Source organism: Oncorhynchus clarkii, unplaced genomic scaffold (assembly GCF_045791955.1).
Source record: "Oncorhynchus clarkii lewisi isolate Uvic-CL-2024 unplaced genomic scaffold, UVic_Ocla_1.0 unplaced_contig_12638_pilon_pilon, whole genome shotgun sequence".
In the NCBI taxonomy this organism is placed as follows: Eukaryota; Metazoa; Chordata; class Actinopteri; order Salmoniformes; family Salmonidae; genus Oncorhynchus; species Oncorhynchus clarkii.
The window spans coordinates 260,001-277,273 of record NW_027261038.1 but is presented as its reverse complement, the minus strand read 5'-3'; the positions used below and the strand labels follow the sequence as shown (position 1 = coordinate 277,273).

The 17,273-nt window shown below is 48.7% G+C and overlaps 1 protein-coding gene across 3 annotated transcripts in view; it reads right to left on the bottom strand.

Annotated features, from left to right (window-relative positions):
• Positions 1-17,273, bottom strand: part of LOC139403910 (dual specificity mitogen-activated protein kinase kinase 5-like) — a 125,682-nt gene that overhangs the window by 73,243 nt on the left and 35,166 nt on the right. For all 3 annotated transcript variants that reach the window (XM_071147105.1, XM_071147107.1, XM_071147106.1), the window contains exons 9-12: positions 12,485-12,524; positions 7,166-7,234; positions 6,090-6,171; positions 1,729-1,790 (exon numbers count right to left, since the gene is read on the bottom strand). In XM_071147105.1, coding sequence (XP_071003206.1) covers positions 1,729-1,790; positions 6,090-6,171; positions 7,166-7,234; positions 12,485-12,524 — 253 coding nt within the window. The remainder of the gene's footprint in view (positions 1-1,728; positions 1,791-6,089; positions 6,172-7,165; positions 7,235-12,484; positions 12,525-17,273) is intronic.

Below are 17,273 nucleotides of genomic sequence, written 5' to 3'. Positions count from 1 at the left end.
CTATTTAATCCATTTTGAAATTCAGGCTGGAACACAACAACATGCCTATAAGTCAAGGGGTGTGAATACTTTGTGAAGGCCATGTATCTGCTCATTGATCATGGACTGTACACAACATGCCTATAAGTCAAGGGGTGTGAATACTTTGTGAAGGCCATGTATCTGCTCATTGATCATGGACTGTACACAACAGGCCTATAAGTCAAGGGGTGTGAATACTTTGTGAAGGCCATGTATCTGCTCATTGATCATGGACTGTACACAACATGCCTATAAGTCAAGGCGTGTGAATACTTTGTGAAGGCCATGTATCTGCTCATTGATCATGGACTGTACACAACAGGCCTATAAGTCAAGGGGTGTGAATACTTTGTGACGGCCAGGTATCTGCTCATTGATCATGGACTGTACACAACAGGCCTATAAGTCAAGGGGTGTGAATACTTTGTGAAGGCCATGTATCTGCTCATTGATCATGGACTGTACACAACAGGCCTATAAGTCAAGGGGTGTGAATACTTTGTGAAGGCCATGTATCTGCTCATTGATCATGGACTGTACACAACATGCCTATAAGTCCAGAGCCACAGAGTTGCATAGCTACTTTGCATCTTTACGTTCTTGATATCAAAAACCATTTGCTTTTAAATGACTAGAGCGAGCAGCAAAGACTTTAAGGATTCACATATTTTGGTTTATTGTTGACAAAGTAGATTTGACCACAAAACAACGTGCCAAATCTACTTCTCAATTCAGACAGAATCAAAAAGATGTGATTGGACTGTGGCTCTGGTGCCAAAACAACTGGTGTGCGTATGCATCAACCATCTCGCCCTCCCGGGTGCTTTTCCCAGCGATAATTAACAGCTCTGACAGTGAGAGAGGGGGAAGAGAGGGAGGAGAGCTGTGAATTAGAATTAACGCTGACTAAATAGCTGTCAATGTTTGATTACAGGCTGAATCAGAGGGAGAGGGGCTAATAGAGGTGGAAACACCCACGTTAGGCTGAATCAAACGCTCCTCTGTGCTGTGATGCTTGAGTGTGTGTGTGTGTGTGTGTGAGAGAGAGAGAGAGTCTGTCCATTTCATCCCTTTCTCAGTGATGAAGGCTACTTGGGAGATTCACACCTGTTGGCCACACTTGCCAAAATGGGTAAACTTTACCCGCAAAAGTCTCAAAGTTATTAATTGAGTTATTATTTACTGAATTGGATAGAATGATGAATTGTAGCCAATTTGTCAAACCTGCAACTCCCATACAAAGCTACCTGATCCATTGTCTTCCTAGGTGATGCTTTACAGAATGATAGTCTCATTTTAAATAGTTGTGGTCAGTTATAGAATATGAGTCTCATTTTAAACAGTTGTGGTCAGTTATAGAATATGAGAGTCATTTTAAATAGTTGTGGTCAGTTATAGAATATGAGAGTCTCATTTTAAATAGTTGTGGTCAGTTATAGAATATGAGAGTCATTTTAAATAGCTATGGTCAGTTATAGAATATGAGTCTCATTTTAAATAGTTGTGGTCAGTTATAGAATATGAGAGTCTCATTTTAAATAGTTGTGGTCAGTTATAGAATATGAGAGTCTCATTTTAAATAGTTGTGGTCAGTTATAGAATATGAGAGTAATTTTAAATAGCTGTGGTCAGTTATAGAATATGAGAGTCATTTTAAATAGCTGTGGTCAGTTGGTTGGAGAGCTGAACGGCTGGCTGTTCACTCACCGCCACAGAGATCCTACCCAACACATGTTCTGGTATCCTTCTGTATACGTCCAGAGAGCCACCTGCACACACACACACACACAGTTGAGTGTTGATGGACGCATGCTGACAGGTCGTCCTTCGAGGGAGACAATGTGTTATAACTGAGAAATCACTGTGTTAAATTCACGCACACACACTCCCACCCTTGTAGCTTTTAGCAAAGAAGCATGCTAGCCCCCAGCCACTGAAGATGACAGTCTTCCTCTAAGTAGAAGTGTAAATGGATACAGGGTGGTAAGAGGTTTGACATTCCAGCTTTCATAGAGTCTGGATGGGAGTGGAGTAAAGTCCTCTGCACTAACCCTAACCCTAACCCTAACCCCAGCACTAACCCTAACCCCAGCACTAACCCTAACCCCAGCACCAACACTAACCCTAAACCCCAGCACTACCCCTAACCCCAGCACTAACCCTAACTCCAGCACTAAACCTAACCCCAGCACTAACCCTAAACCCAGCACTAACCCTAACCCCCAGCACTAACCCTAACCCCCAGCACTAACCCTAAACCCAGCACTAACCCTAACCCCCAGCACTAACCCTAACCCCAGCACTAACCCTAAACCCCAGCACCAACCCTAACCCCAGCACTAACCCTAACCCCCAGCACTAACCCTAACCCCAGCACTAACCCTAACCCCAGCACTAACCCTAAACCCCAGCACTAACCCTAACCCCAGCACTAACCCTAACCCCCAACACTAACCCTAACCCCAGCACTAACCCTAAACCCCAGCACTAACCCTAACCCCCAGCACTAACCCTAACCCCAGCACTAACCCTAACTCCAGCACTAAACCTAAACCCCAGCACTAACCCTAACCCCAACACTAACCCTAAACCCCAGCACTAACCCTAAACCCCCAGCACTAACCCTAACCCCAGCACTAACCCTAACCCCAGCACTAACCCTAACCCCAGCACTAACCCTAAACCCCAGCACTAACCCTAAACCCCAGCACTAACCCTAACCCCAGCACTAACCCTAACCCTAACCCCAGCACTAACCCTAACCCCAGCCTCAGCACTAACCCTAACCCCAGCCTCAGCACTAACCCCAGCACTAACCCTAACCCCAGCACTAACCCTAACCCCAGCACTAACCCTAACCCCAGCACTAACCCTAACCCTAACCCCAGCACTAACCCTAACCCCAGCCTCAGCACTAACCCTAACCCCAGCCTCAGCACTAACCCCAGCACTAACCCTAACCCCAGCACTAACCCTAACCCCAGCACTAACCCTAACCCCAGCACTAACCCTAACCCCAGCACTAACCCTAAACCCCAGCACTAACCCCAGCACTAACCCTAACCCCAGCACTAACCCTAACCCCAGCACTAACCCTAACCCCAGCACTAACCCTAACCCCAGCACTAACCCTAACCCCAGCACTAACCCTAACCCCAGCACTAACCCCAGCACTAACCCTAACCCCAGCACTAACCCTAACCCCAGCACTAACCCTAAACCCCAGCACTAACCCTAAACCCCAGCACTAACCCTAACCCCAGCACTAACTCTAACCCCAGCACTAACCCTAACCCCCAGCACTAACCCTAACCCCCAGCACTAACCCTAACCCCAGCACTAACCCTAACCCCAGCACTAACCCTAACCCCAGCACTAACCCCAGCACTAACCCTAACCCCAGCACTAACCCTAACCCCAGCACTAACCCTAACCCCAGCACTAACCCCAGCACTAACCCAAACCCCAGCACTAACCCTAACCCCAGCACTAACCCTAACCCCAGCACTAACCCTAAACCCCAGCACTAACCCTAACCCCAGCACTAACTCTAACCCCAGCACTAACCCTAACCCCCAGCACTAACCCTAACCCCAGCACTAACCCTAACCCCAGCACTAACCCTAACCCCAGCACTAACCCTAAACCCCAGCACTAACCCTAACCCCAGCACTAACCCTAAACCTAACCCCAGCACCAACTCTAACCCCAGCACTAACCCTAACCCCAGCACTAACCCTAACCCCAGCACTAACCCTAAACCCTAAACCCCAGCACTAACCCTAATCCCAGCACTAACCCTAACCCCAGCACTAACCCTAACCCCAGCACTAACCCTAACCCCAGCACTAACCCTAACCCCAGCACTAACCCTAACCCCAGCACTAACCCTAACCCCCAGCACTAACCCTAACCCCAGCACTAACCCTAACCCCAGCACTAACCCTAACCCTAACCCCAGAACTAACCCTAACCCCAGCACCAACCCTAACCCCAGCACTAACCCTAACCCCAGCACTAACCCTAACCCTAACCCCAGCACTAACCCTAACCCCAGCACTAACCCTAACCCCAGCACTAACCCCAGCACTTACCCTAACCCCAGCACTAACCCTAAACCCCAGCACTAACCCTAACCCCAACACTAACCCCAGCACTTACCCTAACCCCAGCACTAACCCTAACCCCAGCCTCAACGCTAACCCTAACCCCAGCCTCAACGCTAACCCTAAACCCCAGCACTAACCCTAACCCCAGCCTCAACACTAACCCCAGCCTCAGCACTAACCCTAACCCCAGCCTCAACGCTAACCCTAAACCCCAGCCCTAACCCTAACCTCAACGCAAACCCTAACCCCATCACTAACCCTAACCCCAGCCTAAACACTAACGCTAAACTCCAGCGCTAACCCTAACCCCAGCACTAATCCTAACGCCAGCACTAACCCTAGCCCCAGCCTCAAAGCAAACCCTAAACCCTAGCGCTAACCCTAAACCCAGCCTCAGCGCTAGCCTTAAACCCCAGCACTAACCCTAACCCCAGTCTCAGCGCTAACCCTAACCCCATTTTCAGCGCTAACCCTAACCTCAACGCAAACCCTAACCCCAGTCTCAACACTAGCCCTAAACCCTAGCACTAACCCTAAACCCCAGCACTAACCCTAACCCCAGCCTCAACACTAACCCTAACCCCAGCACTAACCATAACCCCGGCACTAACCATAAGCCCCAGGACTAACCCTAACCCCAGCACTAACCATAACCCCAGCCTCAGCACTAAACCTAACCCCAGCCTCAGCACTAACCCTAACCCCAGCCTCAGCACTAACCCTAACCCCAGCCTCAGCACTAACCTTAACCCCAGCACTAACCCTAACCCCAGCACTAACCCTAACCCCAGCACTAACCCTAACCCCAGCACTAACCCTAACCCCAGCACTAAAGCTAACCCCAGCACTAACCCTAACCCCAGCCTCAACACTAACCCTAACCCCAGCACTAACCCTAACCCCAGCACTAACCCTAACCCCAGCACTAACCCTAACCCCAGCACTAACCCTAATCCCAGCACTAACCCTAATCCCAGCCTCAGCACTAACCCTAATCCCAGCCTCAGCACTAACCCTAATCCCAGCCTCAGCACTAACCCCAGCACAAACCCCAGCCTCAGCACTAACCCTAACCCCAGCCTCAGCACTAACCCTAACCCCAGCACTAACCCCATCCTCAACACTAACCCTAACCCCAGCACTAACCCTAAACCTAGCACTAATCCTAACCCCATTACTAACACTAACACCAGCACTAACCCCATCCTCAGCACTAACCCCAACACCGGCGCCAACCCCAGCCTCCGGCGCCAACCCCAGCCTCCGGCGCCAACCCCAGCCTCCGACCCCAGCCTCAGCACCGACCCCAGCCTCAGCACCGACCCCAGCCTCAGCACCGACCCCAGCCTCAGCACCGACCCCAGCCCCAGCACCGACCCCAGCCCCAACCCCAGCCCTGACACCAACCCCAGCCCCGACCCCAACCCCAGCACCGACCCCAACCCCAGCACCGACCCCAGCCTCAGCACCGACCCCAGCCTCAGCACCGACCCCAGCCTCAGCACCGACCCCAGCCTCAGCACCGACCCCAGCCTCAGCACCGACCCCAGCCTCAGCACCGCCCCCCGCCTCAGCACCGACCCCCGCCTCAGCACCGCCCCCAGCCTCAGCACCGACCCCAGCCTCAGCACCGACCCCAGCCTCAGCACCGACCCCAGCCTCAGCACCGACCCCAGCACCGACCCCAGCCTCAGCACCCACCCCAGCCTCAGCACCCACCCCAGCCTCAGCACCCACCCCAGCCTCAGCACCCACCCCAGCCTCAGCACCCACCCCAGCCTCAGCACCCACCCCAGCCTCAGCACCCACCCCAGCCTCAGCACCCACCCCAGCCTCAGCACCCACCCCAGCCTCAGCACCCACCCCAGCCTCAGCACCCACCCCAGCCTCAACACCAACCTCAACACCAACCTCAACACCAACACCAACCTCAACACCAACACCAACCTCAACACTCACCGTCCATATACTCTGTGCATATGGAGATCCTGTTCTCCACAAAGAAGGCACTGTAGAAGGTTATGATGTAGGAGGAATCACACTGCAAAAAAAAAAAAAGACAATTAACACAGTTCATCCACTCATTAATTAACATTGATGCATGTTGCAGTATTTATTGTTGAACTGTTTAGTTAGCCCATTTCACAGTCTACCTCAGAAGAACAGGAGAGATCTGGGGTAAATTATTGAGAGGGCTTATCAGCAATCACGTGTTCCTGCCTCGTGCGTATTTCGCCAATCCCTGGCTTGTCACGCAGGAGGAGAGGAGACCCACTCAGAATAAAGGTGCTCCATGAACTAGTCTAATGTAACAGAGTAGACTAAACACTGCAGGTCTGATAAGAGAGGCTTCAGTTGGGGGAGAGATCTGACTACATGATTTGGGCCAGCTGGGGGAGAGATCTGACTACATGATTTGGGCCAGCTGGGGGAGAGATCTGACTACATGATTTGGGCCAGCTGGGGGAGAGATCTGACTACTTGATTTGGGCCAGTTGGGGGAGAGATCTGACTACATGATTTGGGCCAGCTGGGGGAGAGATCTGACTACATGATTTGGGCCAGCTGGGGGAGAGATCTGACTACTTGATTTGGGCCAGTTGGGGGAGAGATCTGACGACATGATTTGGGCCAGTTGGGGGAGAGATCTGACTACATGATTTGGGCCAGCTGGGGGAGAGATCTGACGACATGATTTGGGCCAGTTGGGGGAGAGATCTGACTACATGATTTGGGCCAGCTGGGGGAGAGATCTGACTACATGATTTGGGCCAGTTGGGGGAGAGATCTGACTACATGATTTGGGACAGCTGGGGGAGAGATCTGACTACATGAGATGGGGGCAGTTGGGGGAGAGATCTGACTACATGATTTGGGCCAGCTGGGGGAAAGATCTGACTACATGATTTGGGCCAGTTGGGGGAGAGATCTGACTACATGATTTGGGCCAGTTGTGGGAGAGATCTGACTACATGATTTGGGCCAGTTGGGGGAGAGATTTGACCAGTTTGGGGCTCTAGAGAATAGAAGTTGACCTTGTAGAGGATCTCCAACTCGGACATGATCTGTTTCTGTAGCTCCACTGTGATATCCAGAGGAATGACCTGTAAAGTCCCAAGCACAGCCCAAATGAGAGACCAGAGTAACATACACAGGTTAATATGCAAAGCACGCACACACTGCTAAAGCCCTTTAAAAACACACACAGAAACATTTAAAACAATGTACATTATTATTACAATGGAACTATGGGTCAAAATACTGCTGGCACTGGTGGTGACACATGACCTAGAAACCTTGTAGAGAAACTCATGATTCTTTCATGCCAACCTATCTGGATAGTGTGGATACCACACGGTAAATGGGCACTACCAGGGGTGTGAATTCTGATCTGGCTGCGCTGAGCTTAGCTAATAGCTACAACAGTGGCACGCTAGCACTAGCAAAGATTAGCTAAACTTGCAGCTTATCATTGATTACAGGTTAGAGAGAGAGAAGGGAGTAGATACATGTTAACATCATTGATTACAGGTTAGAGAGAAGGGAGTAGATACATGTAAACATCATTGATTACAGGTTAGAGAGAGAGAAGGGAGTAGCTACATGTAAACATCATTGATTACAGGTTAGAGAGAGAGAAGGGAGTAGCTACATGTAAACATCATTGATTACAGGTTAGAGAGAGAGAAGGGAGTAGATACATGTTAACATCATTGATTACAGGTTAGAGAGAGAGAGAGAGAGAGAGAAGGGAGTAGCTACATGTTACGAGGGTCAAGGAGGTACCCATTACATCTACCTTCCATTCCACTCCAATAGATTAGATTACTGGTAGAATTACAGAGCATGAGAACAAAGTGGATGAATGAACCAATGAGAGAGGGGGGGGGGGGGGGGGGGGGGGGGGGGGGGATCACAGAGGTTGAGAAGCATAGAAAATGAAAGAGGGAGGGGAAAAGGACAGAGGTAGAGAAGCATAGAAAATGAAAGAGGGAGGGGGAAAGGACAGAGGTAGAGAAGCATAGAAAATGAAAGAGGGAGGGGAAAAGGACAGAGGTTGAGAAGCATAGAAAATGAAAGAGGGAGGGGGAAAGGACAGAGGTAGAGAAGCATAGAAAATGAAAGAGGGAGGGGAAAGGACAGAGGTAGAGAAGCATAGAAAATGAAAGAGGGAGGGGGAAAGGACAGAGGTAGAGAAGCATAGAAAATGAAAGAGGGAGGGGAAAAGGACAGAGGTAGAGAAGCATAGAAAATGAAAGAGGGAGGGGAAAAGGACAGAGGTAGAGAAGCATAGAAAATGAAAGAGGGGGGGGGAAAGGACAGAGGTAGAGAAGCATAGAAAATGAAAGAGGGAGGGGAAATGACAGAGGTAGAGAAGCATAGAAAATGAAAGAGGGAGGGGAAAAGGACAGAGGTAGAGAAGCATAGAAAATGAAAGAGGGGGGGGAAAGGACAGAGGTAGAGAAGCATAGAAAATGAAAGAGGGAGGGGAAAAGGACAGAGGTAGAGAAGCATAGAAAATGAAAGAGGGAGGGGAAAGGACAGAGGTAGAGAAGCATAGAAAATGAAAGAGGGAGGGGAAAGGACAGAGGTAGAGAAGCATAGAAAATGAAAGAGGGAGGGGGAAAGGACAGAGTTGAGAAGCATAGAAAATGAAAGAGGGAGGGGGAAAGGACAGAGGTAGAGAAGCATAGAAAATGAAAGAGGGAGGGGGAAAGGACAGAGGTTGAGAAGCATAGAAAATGAAAGAGGGAGGGGGAAAGGACAGAGGTTGAGAAGCATAGAAAATGAAAGAGGGAGGGGAAAAGGACAGAGGTTGAGAAGCATAGAAAATGAAAGAGGGAGGGGGAAAGGACAGAGGTTGAGAAGCATAGAAAATGAAAGAGGGAGGGGAAAAGGACAGAGGTTGAGAAGCATAGAAAATGAAAGAGGGAGGGGGAAAGGACAGAGGTTGAGAAGCATAGAAAATGAAAGAGGGAGGGGGAAAGGACAGAGGTTGAGAAGCATAGAAAATGAAAGAGGGAGGGGGAAAGGACAGAGGTAGAGAAGCATAGAAAATGAAAGAGGGAGGGGAAAGGACAGAGGTAGAGAAGCATAGAAAATGAAAGAGGGAGGGGAAAAGGAAAGAGGTAGAGAAGCATAGAAAATGAAAGAGGGAGGGGAAAGGACAGAGGTAGAGAAGCATAGAAAATGAAAGAGGGAGGGGAAAGGACAGAGGTAGAGAAGCATAGAAAATGAAAGAGGGAGGGGAAAGGACAGAGGTAGAGAAGCATAGAAAATGAAAGAGGGGGGGGGAAAGGACAGAGGTTGAGAAGCATAGAAAATGAAAGAGGGAGGGGAAAGGACAGAGGTAGAGAAGCATAGAAAATGAAAGAGGGAGGGGAAAGGACAGAGGTAGAGAAGCATAGAAAATGAAAGAGGGAGGGGGAAAGGACAGAGGTAGAGAAGCATAGAAAATGAAAGAGGGAGGGGGAAGGACAGAGGTAGAGAAGCATAGAAAATGAAAGAGGGAGGGGGAAAGGACAGAGGTAGAGAAGCATAGAAAATGAAAGAGGGAGGGGGAAAGGACAGAGGTAGAGAAGCATAGAAAATGAAAGAGGGAGGGGAAAGGACAGAGGTTGAGAAGCATAGAAAATGAAAGAGGGAGGGGAAAGGACAGAGGTAGAGAAGCATAGAAAATGAAAGAGGGAGGGGGAAAGGACAGAGGTAGAGAAGCATAGAAAATGAAAGAGGGAGGGGGAAAGGACAGAGGTAGAGAAGCATAGAAAATGAAAGAGGGAGGGGAAAAGGACAGCGGTAGAGAAGCATAGAAAATGAAAGAGGGAGGGGAAAAGGACAGAGGTAGAGAAGCATAGAAAATGAAAGAGGGGGGGGAAAGGACAGAGGTAGAGAAGCATAGAAAATGAAAGAGGGAGGGGAAAGGACAGAGGTAGAGAAGCATAGAAAATGAAAGAGGGAGGGGAAAAGGACAGAGGTAGAGAAGCATAGAAAATGAAAGAGGGAGGGGAAAGGACAGAGGTTGAGAAGCATAGAAAATGAAAGAGGGAGGGGAAAGGACAGAGGTAGAGAAGCATAGAAAATGAAAGAGGGAGGGGAAAAGGACAGAGGTAGAGAAGCATAGAAAATGAAAGAGGGAGGGGAAAGGACAGAGGTAGAGAAGCATAGAAAATGAAAGAGGGAGGGGAAAGGACAGAGGTAGAGAAGCATAGAAAATGAAAGAGGGAGGGGGAAAGGACAGAGGTTGAGAAGCATAGAAAATGAAAGAGGGAGGGGGAAAGGACAGAGGTAGAGAAGCATAGAAAATGAAAGAGGGAGGGGGAAAGGACAGAGGTTGAGAAGCATAGAAAATGAAAGAGGGAGGGGGAAAGGACAGAGGTTGAGAAGCATAGAAAATGAAAGAGGGAGGGGAAAAGGACAGAGGTTGAGAAGCATAGAAAATGAAAGAGGGAGGGGGAAAGGACAGAGGTTGAGAAGCATAGAAAATGAAAGAGGGAGGGGAAAAGGACAGAGGTTGAGAAGCATAGAAAATGAAAGAGGGAGGGGGAAAGGACAGAGGTTGAGAAGCATAGAAAATGAAAGAGGGAGGGGGAAAGGACAGAGGTTGAGAAGCATAGAAAATGAAAGAGGGAGGGGGAAAGGACAGAGGTAGAGAAGCATAGAAAATGAAAGAGGGAGGGGAAAGGACAGAGGTAGAGAAGCATAGAAAATGAAAGAAGGAGGGGAAAAGGGCAGAGGTAGAGAAGCATAGAAAATGAAAGAGGGAGGGGAAAGGACAGAGGTAGAGAAGCATAGAAAATGAAAGAGGGAGGGGAAAGGACAGAGGTAGAGAAGCATAGAAAATGAAAGAGGGACGGGGAAAGGACAGAGGTAGAGAAGCATAGAAAATGAAAGAGGGAGGGGGAAAGGACAGAGGTAGAGAAGCATAGAAAATGAAAGAGGGAGGGGGAAAGGACAGAGGTAGAGAAGCATAGAAAATGAAAGAGGGAGGGGAAAAGGACAGAGGTAGAGAAGCATAGAAAATGAAAGAGGGAGGGAGGGGGAAAGGACAGAGGTAGAGAAGCATAGAAAATGAAAGAGGGAGGGGGAAAGGACAGAGGTAGAGAAGCATAGAAAATGAAAGAGGGAGGGGAAAAGGACAGAGGTAGAGAAGCATAGAAAATGAAAGAGGGAGGGGAAAAGGACAGAGGTAGAGAAGCATAGAAAATGAAAGAGGGAGGGGAAAAGGACAGAGGTAGAGAAGCATAGAAAATGAAAGAGGGAGGGGGAAAGGACAGAGGTAGAGAAGCATATAAAATGAAAGAGGGAGGGGAAAAGGACAGAGGTAGAGAAGCATAGAAAATGAAAGAGGGAGGGGGAAAGGACAGAGGTAGAGAAGCATAGAAAATGAAAGAAGGAGGGGGAAAGGACAGAGGTAGAGAAGCATAGAAAATGAAAGAGGGAGGGGGAAAGGACAGAGGTAGAGAAGCATAGAAAATGAAAGAGGGAGGGGGAAAGGACAGAGGTAGAGAAGCATAGAAAATGAAAGAGGGAGGGGGAAAGGACAGAGGTAGAGAAGCATAGAAAATGAAAGAGGGAGGGGGAAAGGACAGAGGTAGAGAAGCATAGAAAATGAAAGAGGGAGGGGGAAGGACAGAGGTAGAGAAGCATAGAAAATGAAAGAGGGAGGGGGGAAGGACAGAGGTAGAGAAGCATAGAAAATGAAAGAGGGAGGGGGAAAGGACAGAGGTAGAGAAGCATAGAAAATGAAAGAGGGAGGGGGAAAGGACAGAGGTTGAGAAGCATAGAAAATGAAAGAGGGAGGGGGAAAGGACAGAGGTAGAGAAGCATAGAAAATGAAAGAGGGAGGGGGAAAGGACAGAGGTAGAGAAGCATAGAAAATGAAAGAAGGAGGGGGAAAGGACAGAGGTAGAGAAGCATAGAAAATGAAAGAGGGAGGGGGAAAGGACAGAGGTAGAGAAGCATAGAAAATGAAAGAGGGAGGGGGAAAGGACAGAGGTAGAGAAGCATAGAAAATGAAAGAGGGAGGGGGAAAGGACAGAGGTAGAGAAGCATAGAAAATGAAAGAGGGAGGGGGAAAGGACAGAGGTAGAGAAGCATAGAAAATGAAAGAGGGAGGGGGAAGGACAGAGGTAGAGAAGCATAGAAAATGAAAGAGGGAGGGGGGAAGGACAGAGGTAGAGAAGCATAGAAAATGAAAGAGGGAGGGGGAAAGGACAGAGGTAGAGAAGCATAGAAAATGAACGAGGGAGGGGGAAGGACAGAGGTAGAGATACAGAAGAAGACTAGTTGAACGTGATTTGGTAAAAGGAGAGGTGCCCAGGAAAAGGCTACAGCAGTACAGCTGTTGATCTCACCTTCACCGCCAACACTCTGTTGCCGAGAAGATGGTACGCTCTGTGGGAGAGAACGAGAGGACACATTAACATAGCCCAACGAAGAGTAAGCCAGAGCTTCAGAAAAGTCCCTACTAAACTATTTCACACATTAAAACACCCCTGTTAGTGTTCATTCATCCGGGCCTCTAAAGTCATCATGTGAATGAAAATATGTTGAGTGGAAAAGGACTTGGGAGAACATCACTACATTCAGAATGGACATACAGTATTTTATTTATCTATTTATTTAACCTTTATTTAACTAGGCAAGTCAGTTAAGAACACATTCTTATTTTCAATGACGGCCTAGTGGGTTAACTGCCTGTTCAGGGGCAGAACGACAGATTTGTACCTGGTCAGCTCGGGGGTTTGATCTTGCAACCTTCCGGTTACTAGTCCAACGCTCTGACCACTAGGCTCCCCTGCCGCCCCCAGTAGAGGTCCAGACTAAACATGCAACCTTCCGGTTAGTCCAACGCTCTGACCAGTAGGCTCCCCTGCCGCCCCCAGTAGAGGTCCAGACTAAACATGCTTATTCAAATCAGCCACTATTTTCCTAGTTGGAGAGTTAGAACATGACGAAAGGGGTGTTGTCCTAAAGGAAACCGTAGAAACCAAATGAGCATGACAACATGTCTCTTAGTCTAACAGCATTTCCATCATTAAAAAAGGTCAGAGGTCAAAACAATAGCCTTCATGACACTTGTCCATTGAGCCCAGTCAGTCCTGTATCGTCACAGTTCTCCAGACAGGTTTCAGGTGGCAGGTAAACCAAACAGCCGAGGAGCGCCGGCTGGCCTAGACGACCTTGATGATTTAATTATGAAACTCCTTAATGCCCACCGGCGGGTTTAGTTACCGGCCAAGAGGGTCGGTTTACCAAAAGCCCCAATGTCTCAACATCCAATCCTCTTGTCCCCGTAGAACAGCTGCCGGGGGTGAGGGCCACAGGGAGGGCGTACGTCACCAGCCCAGTTCACCAGTTTGTTTACGACAGCCAGGTATACTGGATACCTCCCGAGGTTTCACCTGTCAACAGGGTAGGCCGGCGTGTATGAGCTCAGACCAGGGTGTGTGATTAATGCGTGGTAGATAGGAGGATCGTGTTGCACCTCTAAACTGGTCCTTTAATTAATAACACCTCTTAGTGTCTAGTCTGGGTCGTCTGACCCCCCAGTCAGGACAAACAGACTATATCCCTCGTAGGCCGGGCGCTGGACACACCGACATACTGTTTCTACTTAGATACTTCATGACAATGGAGTTTTTAAACTTGGTTTTAGCTTTACATGTAACAACTTTGTATCATAAGGTTTACTATAAGCATTTATGTCAGGTACTGGGGTCCTAATTACAGCTGAGTCTTAAATGCACGAAGGCATGATAATGCATCGAACACAGGTCCTTCGTATGAACGGCTACCACTCCTCACACCCGTGGATGTTATCTAGTGAACTCTCCTTTAGGTCTGTAAAAGGCCTCAGTGTATTTGAGGCGTACTTTCACCTTTTCGTTTTGATGCGTTACTCCTCCTTTAAGCTACAATCAATATCAATTAAACACGACTACTGGTCCTTAATTAAGACAAGAGGAAGACGTTAATTGAGACCGGAGCGGAGAGCCAGAGATGTTAAGTAGTGATTGGACTGATTCTGTGTGTAGCCAACGAACAGAGCAAATGATCAGTATTTTATCATGCTGAACATGTTCAGGTGCACAGAAAAAAAAACCTGCTGACTCACTCAGGAAGATTGTTTCTTTACGATGACGTGTTTTGGAGGATAACCTCTTTTCTCACGTCTGCACCACTCTGTCACTAATGAACCGGGGAAACTAGGGGACAATACTAATGAACCGGGGAAACTAGGGGACAATACTAATGAACCGGGGAAACTAGGGGACAAGCAGATGAACCGGGGAAACTAGGGGACAATACTAATGAACCGGGGAAACTAGGGGACAATACTAATGAACCGGGGAAACTAGGGGACAATACTAATGAACCGGGGAAACTAGGGGACAATACTAATGAACCGGGGAAACTAGGGGACAATACTAATGAACCGGGTAAACTAGGGGACAATACTAATGAACCGGGGAAACTAGGGGACAATACTAATGAACCGGGGAAACTAGGGGACAATACTAATGAACCGGGGAAACTAGGGGACAATACTAATGAACCGGGGAAACTAGGGGACAATACTAATGAACCGGGGAAACTAGGGGACAATACTAATGAACCGGGGAAACTAGGGGACAAGCAGATGAACCATAACAACAGTCGTTGTGAAGATACAAGATCACATTTAAATCTAACAGGTGAGCTAACAGACCCCTCAGGATGAGTGTGTCACTTATACCAGGCATTTTAGTAGCCTGATGTTCTTCCTCTACTCCCCAACAGAGTGATGACACGACGACAGTACAACCTCACTGTTAGAGCGGGTGAGTAGTCTATCTCCGGTCTCTATCCTCCATGCAGCCTGTAATGTAATGGGCCCAGTAGATCCACTGTCCTTGACCCCCCCCCTCAGGGCCAACCCTCCACCGGTGAGTTACAGTGACAGGCCTGGTGACTAGAGGACCTGGGAGCAAGGTTACCCAGCCGCCCGTCCCCACCCCCTCTTCCCCCCGTCCTGACCCCAGTAAACGTGCCCCATTGCCTGGATCTTATTTACACTCCAGCCCCTGGTGTAATAAAAGCTCCACCATGCAGTATTCATGGGCCTGGCTGGCTCTCTCTAAAGCGGCCCCCGGGCGGGCGGTCAGGGCCGGAACGGTTGGTTTACAGTGCCACAGGGGTGGCAGGCAAGGCGACCTCTCTTCTAGCCAGACACCCTCACCTGAGACGGCCCGACCAGAACGACTGCCAAACAGAGAGCGACCTACCTAAGTTAAGAGAGTACATTGCTCTACAGATGAAGAGGCTAGCCGGTACGACCGCACCACTACAAACTCACAAAGATGAGGACATTACACAGACCCACAACTATGAATATAAACATAGGTTATCAGTGGTGTCAGTTTCCCAGTCACCCGAGACCACTAAAACCAGAGACAGAGGTGACGGAGGGAAGGAAGGAAAAGCAGAGACAGAGGTGACGGAGGGAAGGAAAAGCAGAGACAGAGGAGACGGAGGGAAGGAAGGAAAAGCAGAGAGAGAGGTGACGAAGGGAAGGAAGGAAAAGCAGAGAGAGGTGACGAAGGGAAGGAAAAGCAGAGACAGAGGTGACGGAGGGAAGGAAGGAAAAGCAGAGAGAGAGGTGACGAAGGGAAGGAAAAGCAGAGACAGAGGAGACGGAAGGAAGGAAAAGCAGAGACAGAGGTGACGGAGGGAAGGAAGGAAAAGCAGAGACAGAGGTGACGGAGGGAAGGAAGGAAAAGCAAAGACAGAGGTGACGGAGGGAGGGAAGGAAAAACTGAGACAGAGGTGACAGAGGGAAGGAAAAGCAGAGACAGAGGTGACGGAGGGAAGGAAGGAAAAGCAGAGACAGAGGTGACGGAGGGAAGGAACGAAAAGCAAAGACAGAGGTGACGGAGGGAGGGAAGGAAAAGCAGAGACAGAGGTGACAGAGGGAAGGAAAAGCAGAGACAGAGGTGACGGAGGGAAGGAAGGAAAAGCAGAGAGAGAGGTGACGAAGGGAAGGCAAAGCAGACAGAGGAGACAGAGGGAAGGAAAAGCAGAGACAGAGGTGACGGAGGGAAGGCAAAGCAGACAGAGGAGACAGAGGGAAGGAAAAGTGACTGGAGAGAAAGGAGAGAAAGGAAACAGAGGTTTAAATAAAGAGCTTAAATAAACCTTAACGTGTTCAGGTGCTAAACAGACCAGGCACTTCAACCCTACTTTATGGCCTGCAGCTTAAGACACAGTAACCAACTAACAAATGAACAGGCAGAAATGTCCCTGCTCCCCACATCTAAATCAATGGGAGAGATCAATAAGAAAACAACTAGGCTGGGGGACTTTGGGAAGGGCCACGCCGGTGTCTAAGTGGATGTAACTGCATGTAAATGTGCTTGTTCTAATTGCGCAGGTCCATCAGGCACGGAATGGCCACCTGTCCCTACACTAGTTATTTATAACCTCGTAGGACAGGCTGAACCTCAGAGAGGGAGCGTAGAAAGTAATGCAACAACAAGGGACAACATTGATGGATCACCGGGTCAGAGACACAGAGGAGAGCCAAGGTGTCAGCAACATCCAATTGAGTGTAAATGGCCGTGGGTCATAAACAGGGTTAAGGGTTAAAAGGTGGAGAGCCTTAAGTGGATCTATTCACACTAGATAAGCTTAATATAAACCAGGCCAATAGGGAGACGGAGGAGACCATGATCACATTACAACATTTACTTTCAAATGAGGAGACTGGGTGGGGCCTTTTATTTATTTCTCCCTTATTTTACCAGCTAAGTTGACTGAGAACACATTCTCATTTACAGCAATGACCTGAGGAATAGTTACAGGGGAGAGGAGGGGGGATGAATGAGCCAATTGGAAGCTGGGGATGATTCGGTGGACAATTTAGCCTCCACAGTCTGGAGGCAGTAAGTATGTATAAGGCTGTGTGTGTGTGTGTGTGTGTGTGTGTGTGTGTGTGTGTGTGTGTGTGTGTGTGTGTGTGTGTGTGTGTATAATATGTATGTCATTGGGTTATCAACACTTCATACTCTGACATATAATAGCAGCAGTACAAAACACAAAGCTCAACAGAGAAGCCCACCAAATTATTTTTAAAGAAAGCAATTTACAGTAATACTCCAGGTG